Genomic DNA, 20876 nt, shown 5'->3' with positions numbered 1-20876 from the left:
CGGAACGTCACTTGCCACGTCACATGCCACGTTGCCTGCCACAAGATGCGGAATGTCACTTGCCATGTCACCTGCCACCAGATGCGGAATGTCACTTGCCACGTCACTTGCCACACTGCCTGCCACCAGATGCAGAATGTCACTTGCCACGTCACCTGCCACAAGATGCGGAATGTCACCTGCCACCAGATGCGGAATGTCATTACTTGTTGCTATAGGTAACCGCTTTCAATTCGCCTTCTCTTAGGCTATCCTCTTTCCCTTTTGTTTTCCTGATATACATACTGGTTACAGCAACAAAACCCAACAGGGTACGTGATCAATTATAGGCAGTATTACCGATGACCTATAGATTAGTGGCTTAACTTGTGTATCCCCTCTCCCCAATTTCCCACCCCTTTTGGAATGTCACTTGCCACACTGCCTGCCACCAGTTGCAGAATGTCATTTGCAACGTCACCTGCCACAAGATGCGGAATGTCACCTGCCACCAGATGCGGAATGTCATTACTTGTTGCTATAGGTAACCGCTTTCAATTAGCCTTCTCTTAGGCTATCCCCTTTCCCTTTTGTTTTCTTGATATACATACTGGTTACAGCAACGCTGCTTCCCCACTGACAGGACAGATCTCTGCATTGTTTACATAGCCAGCCCTGTGTTTCTCCTCGCTGCTCAGTGGGTGCCAGCGGTCAAATATTTGCCTGCACCCTCTGATCAGCTTGTGCTGGGTCTAATCACATCATGAACGGCGCGTGCGTCCCCTACCTGGAATTGCTGAATCTTGTACTAGGTACGTGATGCGGCACAGGAGAGTTTGCCGCTGTATAATGGCGTAATGCGGTCAGCAAGTGGTAACATTTATTAGGTAGTAGGTACCCATTGATATTGCAACCAACTTTCACAATATCAAGAGAATCTCATAGTCATAGTAGTTGATAGAACATTTTGGCAACTTTGATGATTAGTGACCAAAGTCGGTGATATCCCTACAACACAAAGGCATAAAAGGGAGGTGAAAAATTATTTTAAGCATCTACATCGTATAGATTACATTACTGAATAGCCCTAGCAATTATTCTGTAAAGTTATTAGAATTTTCATGGAAATACATATTCATATTACAAGGCTAGACACAACATAGATTCAAAAGAAACTGTGTAAATACAAAACAATTCTTTTTGCACTTGGTGTATAAATAAACTAGCAGAATGCAGCACAGTTGGCCTGAATACACAACCACAATCAAAAGCTATAAAAAATAGGTTCTCAGTCTGTGAAAATGGATTTTAAACCAACATCCTTCAAATAAAACTGACATAAAATACTGAATGCATTCCTTGCTGTTAGTAAGTAACAATAAATGAGATGCACTTTTAAACAGTATTGCGCTATGGAGTTTGCCTCTGTCCTTTTTCATGCACCCTGAGGATATTTATGATCCCACTGGTGGAAGATGAGTTGGGAGATGCTGCTGCCACACAGAGGATTACTGATTAAGAACTTGTTGATCCTTTATAGTTTGGAGGTGGTCTAAGTTCACCTTTGTTTCATTAAAGAAAAAGATTTATTTATGTTCTAGGACAGGCCTTACCAACAGTGTCTCCTATAGAACGACACATCCTGGTTTTTGAGACTTGAAAACTGTTCACAGGGGTGCTTTCTGTTTTGATCAATAGGGGATTGTCTGCTGATCAGAGTCAGGTCTCTGCGCAGTTTATTCAGCATGGACATGAATGGCCTGCGCTGCTCTACGGGCAGCCAGGTGTAAATGAACTCCGCTGTCCGTTTACACACAACTACCCCTGATACAATCTGCTTAAACATAAAAGGAAGGAACCCCTTCTGTTTGCGTTTAGCGGACTGGAGGTAGGCGGGTGTAAACAGACACAAATCTCTTTACACCCATCTGCCCATAGGGGTAAATGGACTATCCAATCGGGTCCACCTGAAAAAAACGTTGTTTAAGGGAAATAGTGAACTAAGGAAGAAGAACAGCTGATCCCATTAACAAATACACCATGCCCCTGTATCCCCATGCCCCCCCCCCCCACCTCCAGGAGATTGCTCCCGCCCAACTATAGCTTTATGCTTTTCCAATGCAGACATTGTTAGTGAGCACTGTTCACCTTCTATGCACAGCCAGTGATTGTTTTGTATCTTCTTCTTGCATAGATCATTCATATGAGCAGAGCAGTAGTATTTAAAACAGAAATGTGTCCCTTAAAGTCTGTAAAGCTCACAATACACTATACAATCTGATTTTACAATCTCCTTTAGATCTACCGTCATCATGTTATGCAGGGTTCGACAAACCCCGGGCGCCAGGTCGCATTTGCGACTAGAATTGGCGACCTGGGGCGGCACAGCTGGGGGTATCCTGTGTCTCCGTGCGCCCCGACCAAACCCCCCAACCTGACGCGCGATCGCTTCAGCCGGTAATTGAGGCCGCGGCTTTGCTACCTTTTGCAGGCATATGCTTCCTTCTGTTATCTGGCGCCTTCTTGTGGTGGCCGTTGGTATGACAAGAAGAAAACAAGCAATGCTAATGGGGCTTCCTGCCTGTTTTTACTGTCCGCTCATCTCCTTCCCAAAGTGGAGAAGAGAAGTAAGTGGTTGCAGCCGTCATCTGGCACCTTTTGCCTTATTGTGGGGTGGCTGGTTTAAATAGCTTCATATAGCCTTTTTTTTGTAATAACTTTTATTTTTATTCTTTTTAAGTAAAAACTGTTTATTTTTTTCTTAATTAAAATGAATTTATTATTAGTCATATCCCTGCTTGGCCCCTTTCACACAGGCTGTCTGATCAGGTTCGCCTATCAGTTTTTCAGGCGGACCTGTTTGGACCCTTAGACCCCTTTTACACTGCGTTAGCGGTAAAACTCCGCTATTTTTACCGCTGATGCTATGGGCAGATTTGTGGTGCATTTTGGCCACTAGCAAGGCGCTTTTAACCCCCGCTAGCGGCCGAGAAAGGGTTAAACCCGCTCGCAATGCGCTGCCGTAGCAGCGCTTTGTCGGCGGTATAGCCGCGCGTAAAGCTTTGCCGGTCGTTTAAAAAAAAAACAAAAACTGGCTCCTAGATTCCAAGCAAATTTGTCAAGCCCTGATGTAATGCTTGAGCCTGCCTGATTGGATACAGAGTGATTGGATAGATAAATGTGTCTTCCTATTATAAAGTTTTAGTAAATCTCAAGGAGATTGTGCAATCATAATATATACCACTATAGCTTACCTTTATATACCTAAAATGAATGAGTGCAAAAATTGTGCAAACTGCAACGCGATAAAATGCTCCATGAGCTACTTTCGTGCATTTTGTTGCTGATGCGTGTAGGGCAGCCTATTGAAATCAATAGGCTGCCCTACTTATGTTGCAGGAACAACAAACCGTTTTCATTCCGCTGTGTGAATGGGGCCTGAAAGTGATATTGGAATAGGAGAACCCACCTGAACAGTCCATTAGTTTGTATCCAATCAGGCAGGCCCTTGCACAAGTTAGCTGATGATAGATCCAAAAGAGATTGTACAATGAAATGATATAGTGTATGGCAACCTTAAGGCCCCTTTTACACTGGGGCGGGAGGTGCGGTGGCAGTATAGTGCCGCTATTTTTAGCGGCGCTATACCGACGGAATTGCGGTGGTATTCAGCTGCTAGCGGTGCGGTTTTTTCCCCCTGCTTGCAGCCAAAAAAGGGTTAATACCACCGGCAATGCGCCTCTGCAGAGGTGCATTGCCAACGGTATAGCCACGGTGTCCCATTGTTTTCAATGGAAAGGAGCGGCGGAAGAGCGGTAAACACACCGCTTCAAAGATTCTGCTAGCAGGACTTTTGGAGCGGTCCCGCCAGCGCATCTCCTCAGTGTGAAAGCACTCTGGCTTTCACACTGAGACTGCAGGGCAGGAGTTTTTCAGGCGGTATGTAGTCGCTATTTTTAGCGCTAAACCGCCTGAAAAAATCCTCAGGGTGAAAGGGGTCTAAAGATGAGTTCCAGCTGTTTGTGTTTATTAAGACCCCTTTCAAACTGAGGAGTTTTTCAGGTGGTTTAGCGTTAAAAATAGCGGCGCTATACCGCCACCGCACCTCCCGCCCCGGAGTGAAAGAGGCCTAAAAGTCAGCAGCCACAAAAAGTGTAGCTGCTGACTTTTATTAAACACACACTCTCCTGTCCCACGATCCAGCAATGCGACCGCCTGAAGACTCGCTTCTCTCCCTCTCCTCTCCGTGGCACTGGCATTACAGGTGTGGGCACCTGACTGTGACAGTCACGCTGCGCGTCCTGAATGGCTGGGAAATGTTCTGGGACCTGTGACATGCCCAGAAGATTGCAGGGAGGGCGGGGGACAGAAGAACTCCCGCTCGTGGCACCACGAGCGGAAGTGGGAGCTGGGTACCTGTCAAAACTAGGTACCCCCTACCCCCAACAAAAGAGAAATGACATGTCAGGGGGTCAGGAGTTCTTAAAACGGAAGTTCCACTTTTGGGGGGAACTCTGCTTTTAAGGTTGTAGGAAAGTGGGTGGAGATAAAAAAGAGGTACTATAGTAATGAGAGAGGTGTGGTCCACAGAAGTAAACGCATCCTATTATGCAGTAAGGCAGTGCATGATGGGATATGAAGTTCCTGGAAAATCACATGACAATACAGGAAGTCAGGTCTCAGAAAGCATAAATTTGGAATTTTGAGAGGTGATAATTTAGAGCTTCCGTGGATTAGAAAATTGAGAGAACACATTGGGATGGCTTGGCCAAAAAGGACATTAGGAAAGGCTTTTATTTATTTAAAAAAAGTGAAATTCTGCACTTTGTTTTCTTATAGTCTCTTTGCAGCTTTTGGGAGCTGTTGTGCACTACGACCATACACTTTATTAAAAGGGAAGACACCCTGTTTTACTGTATTTGCTTACATTTTTACATTATTTTATGTCTCATTCATTTGAAGAATGTTGGTTTAAATCTTTTTCACAGATTGCGCACCTATTTCTTATAACACAGCACAGATTGCTTATCACTTTTATTTTCTCCACACACCAGCTCTTAATCCTGTGATCTTTAATTAGCAGTTCCAATTTACAATGTAATTGACTTCTTTCAACCAATTTAATAGACTTTAAAGGAGTAAACTCATAAAACGGGCAGAGGACGCACACAGCAGCAGGTCCTGTTCAAAACAGAATGTATATGTTACAGGCAGCAAGTGACATTTATTATAGTAGTAGCAACGGATCTATTTCTTACACCTTCTGGAAATAATGAAGTGAATTATTATAAGTAAAGGTGTGTCTTAATCCAAGTGTAATGCCGCGTACAGACGATCGGACATTCTGACAACAAAACCGTGGACAAATATCCGATGGATGTTGGCTGAGGCTAGGTTCACATTACTACACTACTTTCATCCTACTTTGCTCTGTGTTCAATGTTTCCCTATGAGAGCGTCTTGTAGCGTCCTACACAAGTCGGTCCGACTTTGAAAATGCTCCCTGTACTACTTTTGGTCCTACATTGATCCTACTTCAGGCCCATTGAATATCATTGAAGTCGGACCAAAGTAGTATCCTGTTCATGAAAGTAGGATGGATGTAGGACCAATGTAGGATAAATGTAGGACCAATGTAGCAGAGCAAAGTAGGATGAAAGTAGTGTAGTAGTGTGAACCCAGCCTCAAACTTGTCTTGCATACACACGGTCACACAAATGTTGTCGGAAATTCCGAACGTCAAGAACGCGGTGACGTACAAGACGTACGACGGCACTAGAAAAGGGAAGTTCAGTACCAGTTGTGTTAGTAGAAGTTTGTTGAGAGACAATTCACGCTTTTCAGCCTCGTGCTTTTCAGTCCGTTACTGCGTGACAAATGTGCTATCTCCATTACGAACGCTAGTTTTACCAAACCGAGCACGTCCGTCTCGTACTTGATTCAGAGCATGCGTGGAATTTTGTGCGTCAGAATTCTCCACGGGATCAGAATTTATGAGAACAGATTTTGTCGTCGCAAAATTTGAGAACCAGCTCTCAAATTTTTGTTGTTGGAAATTCCGACAGAAAATGTCCGATGGGGCCTACACACGGTTGGAATTTCCGACCAAAAGCTCCCATCGAACATTTGTTGTCGGAAATTCCGTGCGTGTGTACACGGCATCAGGGTAAACTATGCGGGTATTTTATTCTCTTGCTGCTATGTGAGTGAATCACTTGTTGCCAGTCATCACTTTTACAACGCATTGATTTTAGAATGATAAAATGTAACTGCCAAAAAGAGGTTGCATTATTCTAGCAAGATATTGAAATTTCTTCGTAAACTGATTGTATTTGGTTTTACTAGCAGTACTGGAGGGTTGATTTCCTCAAGCTACAATGCCAAATAGCTGAATATGGCAATGTCATTGCTATTAAGTTACTGAACTGGAAATGTCATATTTTAGGTCATACCCATTAACACCATACCACACACATCATTTTTGAACTACATATCTAAATTTCAGTGCTAAGCTATTTTTATACATGGTGTTGAGATAGAAGTCATAATAATTTAATCAGTTATAATGATCTTTCTACCTATATGTACAGCAAATGTTATTGTCAGTGTTTCCAGGACTCTGCTTTCTTATGGGTAAGGATAAAGGGGCTTGAGAAGCTAGATTTCACAGACTTATCCTAATTTACAAAGGCATATATAAAACATATTTTAAAGAATAGTACTCGGCACGATGGGCGTTCTCCTCCTGTGCAAATACTAAACGCAAGACTTCTTTTTTTTTTTTTTTTTTTTTTTTTTTTTACTCAGCAAGAATATTTTGAACATGGAAACCAATCTAGCCACTTGCTTGCCCATATGGCAAAACAATCTGGTAGTGACCAGATTAAAACATACGAACGGTAACTTAGTTAGCAATGCAGAGGAAATATTGTCTTGCTTCCATGACTTTTATACCAACATGTATGCTACTTCACTGACATACAGGGGTAGATCCACATACAAATACATCGGCACAGCGTATGTGAGATACGCTACGCCGCTATAACTTACTTTTTGCTGGTTCGAATCCCCAAAGAATTGGTATCGGCGTAGTGTATCTCAAGCGGCGTAACAGCGCGGAATTCAAATCGGCGATTAGGGGGCGTGTTTCATTTAAATGAAGCGCGTCCCCACGCCGAATGAACTGCGCATGCGCCGTCCCTTAATTTCCCGCCGTGCATTGCGCGAAATGACGTCGCAAGGACGTCATTTTTTAAACTTAGACGTGACTTACGTCCATCCCGATTCACGGACGACTTACGCAAAAAAAATTCAAAATTCAAATTTCGACGCGGGAACGACGGCCATACTTAACATGGCAAATCTAACTATACGTCGCAAAAAAGCAGCTTTAACTATACACCAGAAAAAGCCGACTACAGACGCCGTAAAAAAATGCGCCGGCTACTCGTACGTTCGTGGATCGTCGGAAATAGCTAATTTGCATACCCGACACGGAAAACGATGTAAACGCCACCCAGCGGACGCCGAAGTATTGCATCTTAGATCCGAAGGCGTACGAAGACGTACACCTGTCGGATCTAGCCCAGAAGCTGAGGATTCAAAACAACGATACGACGCGGGAAATTTGAAAGTACATTGGCATATCAGTAGATACACCGGCGTACTGGCTCTGTGGATCTACCCCACAATAACTAAGAAATAGACATGTACTTACATGACTTTCCCAGTCTGACGGCAGAGCAGAACGCAGTGTAAAAGAAGGATTTCACAGAACATGATGTCCGGGAAGCCACAGCTCCAATGGCTGCCGGGAAAAGCATCTGGTCCAGACAGCCTCCCACTAGGAGTTTATAGTCGCTATATAGATGTTGTGGCCCCAATCTTGGTCCAAGTGTATTCAAATGCATTTTGAGAGATTGCCATTGTCAATGTTTTCTGCTACTGTAGTGCTCATACCTAATCCAGATAAGGATCTCACTGATTGCCTCCTATCGCCCCATATCATTATTGAACATAGACTATAAAATTCTTACAAAAATTATGGCCAAGTGTTTAAACTCAATGATTCTTAATATCATTCACTCGCCCATGTAGCAGAAATAACTTAATTAAGATGATTATCTTGCCCTCGCGCTTGGCTATTATTCCAAGCAGCGGGAGGGGATGTTCCCCCGCCCTCTCGCTTGCCCCGTGCTCTCCCTTCCCACCGAGAGGCCTGAGTGACCAGCCAGCACCTCCGCCAGCTGGCTGGAATCGGCTTTGATTGGGTGTCTCAGGTCTAGTTAGCCCTGAAGCAATGTCATGACATCACTTCCGGTTTACAGAAGACTTAAAGGCACCAAATTTAAAAAAATGACAGTACTCAAAACAGCCAAACTTGGCATTTTGAATGCTTTTACGTGCAAAGGAGGGATTTGGGGTCTTGCAGACCCAAGATCCCTCCATAAAGATTACCTGTCACTGCCTATTACTGTCAGAAAGGATGTTTACATTCCTTCTGACAGCAATAAATGTGATCAGAATTTTTTTTTATAAAGGGACCATGTGTAATGTAAAGGGATACCGAGGTGTGAAGGCTGTGTAATGTAAAGAGATCCAGAGGTGCAGAGGTTGTGTAATGTAAAGGGGTCCAGAGGTGCAAGGGCTGTGTAATGTTCTCTTCATTTATTAGCAGGTGAATGCGGCCCTCAATGCATTCACATAAATTGAATCTGGTGGGCTTTTCTTCCTTTCTAATTCCCTGCAAAGTAAACGCATAATTTGCTAGTATGCATCACATGCTAGCACATTGTGTGACACTTATGTTCAAACGAAGCCAGCGTCGTCCCCGCTAAAGGCCACATCCGTCTTCATCCGTCTTCCTTCCGTGGGCTGTGGACTACGGCTCTCTGATTGGCTGGAGCCGCGTAATGTCACTCCCGCGCATGTGCATGGGAGCCGCCGGTCACAGCACACCCACCTGAAGAAACTGCACCGGCGGCCGTTCCTTCAATGACACCATCGGCTCAGTAAATGGACAATATCTCCTAAACGGCGCATGTTTAGGAGATATTTACAGTACCTATAGGTATTGGTAAGCCTTATTCTAGGCTTACCAATAGGTACAACTTACAAAGGGAGGTTTACAACCTCTTTAAGTGGGAAAAGATTGCTGACCCCTGCCCTAAAGGGGCAACAAATCCGCAACAATCTGATTAAAATTTTGTGGATTTGAATTAAAAGGGTTGTAAATGTAAACGTTTTTTCACCCTAATGCATCCTATGCATTAAGGTGAAAAAACTTCAGGCAATACCGGCCCCCCGTTATACTTACCATGAATGTGTGGAGTTCTTGCAGGGAGGACCAGAGACAGTCACCGAGGGACCCCAGAAGACGTGGATCGGGGCCACTCGAGCTGCACAGTGGAGGTAAGTATAACATGTTTGTTATTTAAAATAATATATATATATTTTTCTTTACAACCCCTTTAAGCCACCCATACATTGGTCAAATTCTGAAAAAAACATTTCTTTAAAAAATCGTAACTAAGAATTTTAGTTCGATTTTTCACACTGTTAATCGGCCAATTTTCGTGCAAATTTGAGTGATTGGGCATGTTGGAAATTTTTCAAAAAATTTAAGAATTTCTAATCGATGGGCGAATTGTGTGAGAAATATAATAGAAAAAGAAATGTGCATGAGCTGTTACCCGGAATGAAAAAAAGGTTCATAGCCACAACATTTTATATAACATGAGGTGAAATTGAAGGCTTAGGTCGCGTACACATGATCGGTTAAACTAATGAGAATGGTCTGATGGACCGTTTTCATCGGTCCAAACCGATCATGTGTGGGCGCCATCGGCTATTTATCCATCGGTTAAAAAAAAGCCAACTTCTAACCGATAGAAAAAAATTCACGCATGCTCAGAATCAAGTCGACGCGTGCTTGGAAGCATTGAACTTTGTTTTTTTCAGCACGTCGTGTGTTTTACGTCACCGCGTTCTGACACAATTGTTTTTTTAACCGATGGTGTGTAGGCAAGATTGACCATCAGTCAGCTTCATCGGTTAACCGATGAAAACGGTCCATCAGACCGTTTTCATCGGATGGACAGGGCATTTAGTTGGTCAACTTTTGAATTCAATGGTGGCACCATCAGATTACAAAAGGCGCAAAAAATTCAGATTTTCAAAAGAAAATTTGTTTGGAATTTGAGCCATGTATTAGTGGTAAATGAGGTGTAGTCCTTTTTTCCATATGACAAATCTACATTTTTGTTAGATGGGAATAATGAATAAACCTACACGTCTGTTTTTAGTGTCCATTTGTTCGAGTATATCACCTTTATCTATAGGCACTGTATAGTTTGAATAAAGAGCTAATGTTTACTTGTTCAAGTTTTTATTGGGTGTACTTTTGTATCCGGCAAAATATGCACTAAATAGACATAAAAAGATTTTTTACCAAGGTACCTAAAGGAAGATCTTGTTTGGCATAACTTCAGCTGGATTCTCAATTTCACCTGCTACTTAGGATGCACTGGCTGAAAATAGGGTTATCAGCATTTTGCTGATAGAAAAAAAAGGTGCAGGTGAGCTGAAAAGCGCACGTGATTTTTCCATGTTTTCAGTGTTTTTTTCATAGGTCACGTGTCTCAAAAAATACAAAAAAGGTGCGTTTTTGATGCATTTTTTGCCATGTGTTCAATGCATTTCATTGTGTTTTTGTAACTGACCAAATATGCACCTAAAATTCAGCAAGCAGGATTTTTAACACTGCAACGGAAGCGCAATGGACCAGTGTGAAGACACAAAATTTAAAGGGATGCATTTTTATAGAGCCTTTATTGCAAAAGTGCTTCAAAAACGATTTATTAAAAAAGTCAAATATAACACAGTTGTATATAAAAAATAATATATATTTTTTTTCAAAACTGTCCATTTTGGTTTTCAGCCAAATGCATCCTGAATTTTCGGTTTCAGGACAGAATTTACATTTTGGTGCACTACTATCTGCTACTACAACTATGATAGTACTAAACTTGAACAACACAATACAGTATTACTTTGGGTATAAAGCAAGAATCGCTGAAATGTTCATGCATATCTATCATTTGGTAATAAATAACTTCTGTCTTCAATTAGCCACTCATTTGTGTGTATACATCTTCAGCATATAGGGTTTTAAAATTTAAGCTCATTAACAATAATTAGCAGTATTCCAGACTAAATTTCTTTTGTTTTAAAGTTAAAAAAACATTGCAGTGTAGATGATTATAGTGCTCCTTTCCATGGGATATTACAGTATACCATGGATATCAAATAATTACAGTTTAATAATATGTTGTGCATCAATATTATATTTGCAGCATAGTGGGTTTGGTATAATGTAGTGGGGTCTTAGACACTGTTCATTGTAATGTCCTTTAAAATCATCCAGAGTTACCTTGGCAACTGATGAATTGGGAGCATTGGGGCTATGTGGTTGACTGATGCATAAGAAGTTTGTCTTTAGATATCATATTTGAGATGACAAGATTTATTGTAATTTTTTTGTTTTTTTGTTTTTTGCATAGCAATGACTTATAAAAAAATGTAAATAAACAAGATGTGTACTTCTTTTTCTTCTTGTCCTTGCCATATTAAAACTGTGCATAACCAGTATTTAACACTTACCTTTTCTCACTGTTTGAATGATAAAACCCACTCATAATCTAAAAATTATTGGTTGGTGAAGCTGGTACCTTTTGATACAGAGCTCTCATATCTAGATTTTAGGAGGAATCTAAAAGGCTGATTTAGGCTAGGTTCGCACTAGTGCAGCTTCGACTTTCATTTCAAATTTGTAATGCATTTTTAATTTGAATGTGTCTTTTTGTAGGAGAAGGTGACTTTACAAAACTGCCTAAAATGCACAAAAATGCATTTACATGTGTTTTTAGTGCCTTTCCATTGTAAGTTCAATGCCTTTCCACACCATAGTAGCACCCGTACCTTCCCCAAAGTCGCATTGCATTTGTGTTGCATTGATTTGGACAGGCATTATTCGAATCAATGTGACGTGAAGTCTCCTCTGAAATTGCATTGGTGTGAATCAGGCTTTGATCCTTCTGGCTAACAATACTAAAATATCACATGGAATTGTAACCTGTATAACCTTGTGTTTGTATTTCACCTCTTCTATGAATTGGTTTGTGAATTACTGAAAGGCTGGCTGTTGTTATTCATTAATTTCACAGTTTTTGTTGTATTTATTTAGTTAGGTGTGTTTGAGTAAAAGAAAAAAAAAAAGCAATGTTTAAATATGTTCTATCATAGTACTGAGATTTGTTTTTTATTGTTTGCCTTTTAAGATGGTACCAGACGAGAAGAGGTTGAAGGGGAAGTCAGCGAAGAAGAAACCTGGTTTGGAACAAATTCAGAAACGCCATCTGAAGATTCATACGGTGATGTAGCTGATAACTTTAAATTGTCTCCTGCTGATCGAGGTCGAGAATCAGCCACATCTCCTGATACCTCTTTAGGAAGTGCAACTCCAAGTTTGGGCACTGATCTGATATTAGAAAATGAAATTTTCAAAGAGGCCTCTCATTGTAAAGAACAGTTGTCAACTTCAGCATCTTCAGTGGATGAGGATGACCAAGGAGGTCTGAACAAGCCATTAAGCAGTAATCTACGTCGGCTGCTAGAAGCTGGCTCTGTGCAGCTAGGAACTGAGGTCTCTCAGAATGGTAGGGAGGACTCGTCGGGTCTGCAGTTTTCTCCCACATCCCATCATGCAAAACAACTCAGTGTTCTTGCCAGGAAGCTAGCAGAAAAGCAGGATCATGGTGACCAATATGGAAATGTACCAACTAATCGGTTTATTTGGAGCCAGGATAGATGGCTGCAAAATTCAAATAATACATGTGGCCTGTCGCCAGATTCTGCCATTCTAAAACTGAAAGCTGCTGCTAATGCTGTTCTTCAAGACCAATCACAGTTAAGGACTGAAGAAACCTTGAGGTTTGAGTCCTTTACTTCACCATTTAGTTCTCAGTCAGCTAGTTCCACTTTGGCAGCTTTGTCCAAGAAAGTCAGTGAGCGAGGTATGACATCAGGACAAGAGCGTCATTCTCCAGCTGGCCCATTCCTTTCTCTAGCATCCATGACCTCATCCGCAGCACTGCTTAAGGAAGTTGCTGCACGAGCTGCTGGGAGCATGCTAGCTGAGAAGAAAAAGCCCCACATTTCAGAGGACCCATTGCCACTGCCCGAAGATAAACAAGAAAAGGGTACTTCGGTGCAATCCTTGGAACTGTTACTGCTCCCTTCACCAAAAGGACGGTCTTCAAAATCTGGAAGCCAAGGTATAAAGCCTATAAGATATACTTTCGCTTGTGTATGTTGGGATTATGCCAAAGCCAGTCATTTATTTCTGTCTGATCATCTTTTAAATAAAATAGGACTTAAAGTGGTTGTAACACCCCCCCCCCCCCCCATTCATGAAATCTGACCTAGGCACATATATCTGAAGTGTTTCTCTTTAAAGCTCCGAGTGATGTGTCTTTCTGCTGCTCCGTCAGACTGACTTTTTCCATCGGAAATTCCGACCGTGTGTATTCCCCACGCATCGAAGTAAATCCATCGGAAATTACGATGAATTCTATTGGAGTTTACATAGAGAACATGTTCTCTTTTTCCTCCGATGGAATTCCTTTGGAATTCCGATGTGAGTTTGGTCGGGCTAAAGCCTGATCGTGTGTACGGGGCATAACAAGTTCTCTGACACATTACATAACAGCAGCTGGAAATTTGTGTCGGGGAGGGAGGTTAAAAAATGATAAGCAGATAAATTGTCTATTCACAGTACAGCTCTGCAGGTTCCTTCATTCCTCTACCTATGTGAAGTGTGGGGGGGGGGGGGGTGCCTTTCCACCAATCAGCTCACACACAGTGTATGCCCAGACTCCACACCCACTGCTGGAGGAAGAAACAAAATTTATAACACAATGTGCACTTTCTAAAGAGTGTAGAAAGGGAAAGACAGCATATAAACAAGTAAAACTTATGTAGGAAGATTTGTTTAATATCTGTTTATCATCTGAGGCTGTTCGCTTCACTGGGTATATGACAGAGTTTACAACCACTTTAAAATTGGCAACTAATCAAATGTTTAGAAATTATATTCATGTTTAACAAGCTATTTGACACATCCAGTAAAGCTTTGTGTGAAGTACAAATACCAATCCCAAAATGTGATCGTCTGAATATTCTCAAGATTTTGAAGGAGTATGTTTTTACACATAGAGGTAGACCAGTGTGTCGCATTTATAACTGTATAGAGCATTGGGTATTTAGAGACCGAGTAGTATAAAGTGTGTACAGTAGGTCTACAGATAGACTAGAAGCAGATTATTTACCTTAAATGTATGTCACAATAACAACTCGTCTGTGACAGGATCACTATGCAGAGCAAATACTCGTTGCTATGTATCCCTCCTTTTCTGTCTAGGTGAGTGAGCAGTTGCTGTCGAGTAACATTTTGCAGCATTTCTATCAATGACAGAGTGGTGACTCCTCATCTTGTCAATGAGAGAGAAATGCGTGGAACCAAGCAAGTCTTTGCTCTGCATAGGGATCCTGTCAATAGTGAGTTGTTGCAATTAGTGTTACATGGCCCTAAGAATAAGTTGTAAAATGAGTGACGTTCAGGATAATTAGGAAAGCATCTGATGGGTGATTAGGTTGTTTTACACTATAGCTAAAGAATATTGTGATCCGGGGTACAGGAACATTCTTGTTCATTTTAATTTACTTTCAGGAACAGACGTGAATGCATTCTTAGCACAAATCTTATTGCTAAAGGTACTGAAGGGAGGAAGAATAAATTTGTGTTCAAACCAATTAATTCTGACTTAGAATCAGATATTCTTTTTTTCACCTATTTCAATAGGTTTTTATTGAAAAGATTTCCAACAGTAAAACACAAAGAAAATCAGAGGGTTTATAGCTCTGTGCAACATATAAAAGGCAGAAATAATTAAGTATAATTATAATTTGGGATCCACAACAGCCGGGATTCTCCATCTACACATCTGTTTACAATCCAGGCCTGATACTATGCTTAACCACTTGCTTAATGGGCACTTAAACCCCCTCCTGCCCAGACCAATTTTCAGCTTCCAGCGCTGACGCACTTTGAATGACAATTGCGCGGTCATACAACACTGTACCCAAATGACATTTTTTTAATTCTATTCCCACAAATAGAGCTTTCTTTTGGTGGTATTTGATCACCTCTGCGGTTTTTGTTTTTTGTTAAAAAAAATTAAAATACAATTTTTATTGTTTTATATTTCTTTAAATTTTGTTATACAATTTTACAAACAGGTCATTTTTCTCCTTCATTGATGTACGCTGATGAGGCTGCACTGATGGGCACTGATGAGCTTCACTGATGGGCACCGATAAGGCGTCACAGATAGGCGGCACTGAGGGGTGGCACTGAAGGGCATTGATAGGTGGCACTGATTGTGGGCACTGAGAAGTGGCACTAAAAGGTGGCATTGATAGGTGGCAGTGATGGACACTGATGTGTGGCAGTGATGGACACTGATGGGTGGCAGTAATGGGCACTGATAGGCAGCACTGCTAGGTGGCATTGATAGCTGGCACTCATGGTCATTGATAGGTGGCACTGGTGGGCACTGTGCACACTTGCAGGGGGTACTGGCAGGGGTTACTTGCGGCACAGAGGAGGCAGATGTGCCTCCTTCCACTTCAGGATTGATGTCCCTTTCACATATGTTGGTGACCAGCTTTTTTTCTCCTCATGCTGTCAGCGTGAGGAGGAAAAAAAAACGATTACCGGCTTTTGTTTACATCATGTGATCAGCTGCCATTGGCTGACAGCTGATCACGTGGTAAGGGGCCGGGACCGGCCCCTTACTCGGATCTGTGATTACTTGAGTCTCAGTGACTCGGGTGATCACAGCGCGCTAAGGGGAGGACGTCTATTGACGTTCTCCCGGCATTTGGGGTCCGCGCTCTAGCCGTCATTCGGCTATAGCGCGGGCGCTAAGTGGTTAAAGTGATTTTTTTTTTAACAAACCATTTTATACCTAGTTGCTTTACACCTCCTTTTCTCGGGTCCCCCACTGGTGTTCCAGGCTCCTCCTCACTGGTGAGTGCCCGCATAGGAATGCGCTTTCTTTGGGGGAACATATGTGGGCTCGCTGCCTGAGTCTATAGATACAGACAGCAGGACATAGCCCCGCCCTCTGCTCCCACGTTATTGGCTTTGATTGACAGCAAAGCCAATGAGATCAGGAAGTGAGGGGAGAGAAGAGCTGCCAAAGCGCACAGCATTCGATCGAAAGAGGGCTCAGGTAAAAAAAAAAAGGGGAGGGTGACTGGGGATACTGATGCCTAAAAAGTTTTTTACCTTTTAATACAAGAAATGAATTAAGGTAAAAAATGTTAAGGCTTTTTAACCACTTTAATAGAGAACAGTAGAAACTATTCATAAAAGAACAAGCAGAAGAGAAAAAAAGAGGGAGGGGTGGGACATGTTGGGTGGAAGAAAGGGCTAGTTAGATCACCCCCACACCATTTCTCCCATACCAGGTGAATGCTAGATGGCCCATATAGAATCAAAGTCACCTGGGAAATATTGAGTAATCCAAAGGGGACCAAACCTTTCTAATCATTCTGTCTTATCATGGAGTACAGCTGCCAGTTTTTTGTTCTCTAAATACCATGCCATTTTTTGTTTGACTTTTGTGACTGTTGGGTGCTGGTGGGTGGCTTTAACCAGGGTTTGGGTGAAAAAGAACAATTTGTGTAAGATATATCTTTCATGGTTATTGAATGCATTTTAAGTGTATAATACTTTCAGATACAGTGCCTACATATATGAAAAGCCCACCCCCTTGGAATATTTCATATATTTTAGGGATCATTCACACCACTGCACAGATCAACTTCAGGGTACAATTGTTTTTAACAACACACCACATCTAATCTCATGTCACTGCTGGTCACCAAGCATGGACTGGCCATTGGAACTACCGGGAGTTTCCCGGTGGGCCGATGGCTCAGTGGGCCGGTCAGGTGCAGCCCTGGAGCCTCTCCTCTCTGACAGTGAGTGATTGCGATTTCACTCCTGTCAGGAGGAGCAGCAGCCGTCGCTTGCTGAAGTTAGTATTAGCCTTTCTGCTCCCTCCCGCCCTATAGGGGGAGATAGACAGCCGGCAGACTTTCTTTCCTCTCTCCCCTTATCACTTATCACATGACTGGAGAGAGGAACAATGCTGCCTTTCTGGAGAGCTGTACATGTGGGAGGGGGGGACACTGATGGGGGACACTCTGGTGCAATGGGGGACACTCTGATGCAGTGGGGGAAACTCTGATGGGGGACACTATAATGCAAGGGGGGGAACCTCTGACGGGGGACACTCTGTTGCAAGGGGGAAACTCTGATGAGGGACACTATAATGCAAGGGGGGGAACTCTGATGGGGGACACTCTGATGCAAGGGGGAAACTCGGATGGGGGACACTATAATGCAAGGGAGGGAACTCTGATGGGGGACACTCTGATGCAAGGGGGAAACTCGGATGGGGGACACTATAATGCAAGGGGGGGAACTCTGATGGGGGACACTCTGATGCAAGGGGGAGAACTCTGATGAGGGACACTCTAATGCAATGGGGGACACTCTGATGCAAGGGGGGCTCTCTGATGCAAGGGGGGCTCTCTGATGCAATGTGGGACACTATGATGTAAGGGGGGACACTCTAATGCAAAGGGGCTCTCTGATACAAGGGGGGACACTCTTATGCAAGGGGGGCACTCTGATGCAAGGGGGAACACTCTGATGTAAGGGGGACTCTCTAATGCAAGGGGGGACACTGAAGGGGAAGACTGATGCAAGGGGGATCTCTGATGCAAGGGGGGACACTCTGATGCAAGGGAGACTCTAATAAGGGACACTCTGATGCAAGGGGGGCTCTGGTGGGGGACACTCTGATGCAAGGGGGGCTCTGATGGTGCATACTCTTATGGGGGACACTCTGATACAAGGGGGGCTCTGATGCAAGGGGGACTCTGATGCAAGGGGGGCTCTGATGGGGGGACACTTGTGTAAGGAGGACACGGATGCAAGGGGGACTCTGATGGGGGACACTCTGATGCAAGGGGGACACTCAACATGAAAGTGGGCCGGTCTGGATGAAGTCCAGGGCCAAATTTTTGTCCCAGTCCAGCCCTGCTGGTCACCATGTTGCAGCTCAGCTGTGCTGTACAAAAAATTATAAAAAGGTATTTTGCTGTTATTTTAGTAAAAAAATCAAGTAAGAAAAATTAAAATGGTGAACAGGGTCTTGTGTCGTAACAAGGCAAAGCACTGCTCCTCATCTCTGCTATACAAGGGACACCGGCCCTGAGACATTATGGCAGGCACATCGGACACTTTTGACACTATTTTGGGACCATTCACATTTATACAGCGATCCGTGCTATTAAAAATGCACTGATTACTGTATAAATGTGACTGCCAGTGAATGGGGTTAACCACTAGGGGGCGAGGAAGGGGTTAAGTGTGTCCTAGGGAGTGTGCCCATCAATTGCAATCAACGCAGCCACTGTGCCCATCAAACGCAGCCACTGTGCCCATCACACGCAGCCACTGTGCCCATCAAATGCAGCCACTGTGCCCATCAAACGCAGCCACTCAGCTGTGCCCATCAAATGCAGCCACTGTGCCATCAAACACAGCCACTCAGCTGTGCCATGAAACACAGCCACTGAGTGGCTGTGTTTGATGGCACAGTGGCTGCGTTTAATGGGCATACTGGCAGTACACTGGCGGCAATTGATGGGGCAAACTGGCAACAATTGATGGTTACAGACTGTAACCATCAATTGTTGCCAGTTTTCCCCATCAATTGCCGCCAGTGTGCTGCCAGTGTGCCCATCAATTGCCGCCAGTGTGCTGGTGGAGGAGGCTGACTGAGGTGACCAGCACTTTGTTAATAAAAAATGGCAGATACAAAAAAAAGTGTTTGAGTTATTTTGAGCCATCATTGATTCTGTGTTAAAAACAGGGGGGGGGGGGTCAGTTTGCCATCTTCGCCCTGGGCACCAAATGGCCTTGTCCCAGCACTGGTCACCAGGTAGGACAGGGAGATGCCTTGTTTACAAAGGCATCCTCCTGTTCTGCCGTTCCGTGACCCAATCGTGGAACACTGGCGGACATCGAGTCCGTGGCGCACGCGGGTGCCCTCTAGGGGGCAGGATTCAAAGCAACGTATATATATATATATATATATATATATGTGTATATACAATGCTTTTCCTGCCCATGCCATTCTGCCAACGTAAATGTGCGTGAGGCAGTCGGCAAGCGATTAAATAATACATTACAATTTAACTAAGCCCTTTGAATTTTAGTCGACTAAAATGTACTGGAGATTTTAGTAGACTAAAATATGACTAAACAATTCAGATGACTAAAATATGACTAAAATGAAAATGTAAATTTAGTCAAAAGACTATGACTAAAACGAAATCAAAATGTCACATCAAAATTAACAAAATTGACCCTTAACACACTGTGACCTTCTGTCGGACCGACTGCAGTACACACAGGCTGAACCGTTTCTGTTGAACTGTTCAATGCAGTGATTTGGCCTGTGACAACGGGGCTTTAGAGTCTGTTGTGTCAAAGGCTTCCACTTAATGATCTAAATCATTGTATGGCAACAAAACAAATTAATACCTTTCCTTTGTTGGGTATTGCATTGATGGTAATTTCACTCAGACGGCACCTTTTTGGCATGTTCACTAATTTACTATGAAGAACAGAATACCGCTTTATGAGGTAATAATTATTATTTTATTTATTTATTTATTTCAGGTACTTGTATAGCACCGTCAATTTAGGCAGCGCTTTACATATTCATTTTACATTCACATCAGTCCCTGCCCTCAAAGAGCTTACAATCTAAGGTCACATTCATACACATATATTTACTAGGGACAATATAGAAAGGAGCCATTTAACCTACCAGCATGTCTTTGAAATATTTCTGAAGCCAAGTAAAATATCCCCTTTCCTTTCATGTGTCCCTGTGTCTTTTTATTTTGTTGCATAGCGTACAGTACGTTCATGTTCCCTGTGAAGTGTTTGTTGAGATTAGATGTGTCTGTAACAAGGGTGCCTTGCTAAATATGAGCACTAGACACATTGTAAGATAAATGGTCCTCATGCCACAGTGCATTCGGTTGTCTGATGGGAAGTTTATTCGTTCTTTATGGCTTTCCATTCTAAGCGTTAGCAGGATTTTACGCATAATGACCAATAATAATCATAATAAAACGTCTTATGATTACCAGGCAGATTATTTGCCAGTTGACTTGCATAACACCTGACTAGATGTTCAAATTATTTGTGCTATGAGAAATTCAGCTAGTGGATCATATTGTATAGCAGAACTGTGTCCTAAAACAGTTACCTTGAAGGCATGCCGTAAATGATAACCGTCACAGTTGCTTGTGCTCTTAACTGAACTGTCAAGCCATCAAATAGCTGGTGTCATAACTGATCACATGTGCAGCACTATGGCAACTGCAGATCAAATAAAGACTAAGATGGCAGCTGTAAAGCATAGGAGGGTTTAGTTCCTCTTTTAAGAAGAAGTTAGATTATGACCTTCATTTTTAGAAGAGGTTTGAGAGGGCATGTGCCGTTGAATATACTGTTCAACAACATTATATTTTTTCATGCATTATTGGTTAAAAATAATATTAATAATATATTTGTATAAATATGGAAATATATCGAAAATTTTTACTGGAATGCATATCATTTGGCAACCTTACTATTGTATTAAAAAATAATCAAAAAGGGTTCACCAGCTTTGTCTATT

General features: G+C 42.6%; 1 protein-coding gene across 2 annotated transcripts in view; it reads left to right on the top strand.

Moving 5' to 3' along the window:
- The window catches only part of ZNF827 (zinc finger protein 827), a 314048-nt gene that overhangs the window by 66719 nt on the left and 226453 nt on the right, over positions 1 to 20876 (top strand). For both annotated transcript variants that reach the window (XM_040331699.1, XM_040331692.1), the window contains exon 2: positions 12318 to 13313. In XM_040331699.1, the coding sequence (XP_040187633.1) occupies positions 12318 to 13313 (996 nt within the window). The remainder of the gene's footprint in view (positions 1 to 12317; positions 13314 to 20876) is intronic.

Source organism: Rana temporaria, chromosome 1 (genome assembly GCF_905171775.1).
Source record: "Rana temporaria chromosome 1, aRanTem1.1, whole genome shotgun sequence".
Taxonomy (NCBI): Eukaryota; Metazoa; Chordata; class Amphibia; order Anura; family Ranidae; genus Rana; species Rana temporaria.
This window is presented reverse-complemented; position numbering and strand designations above follow the sequence as displayed.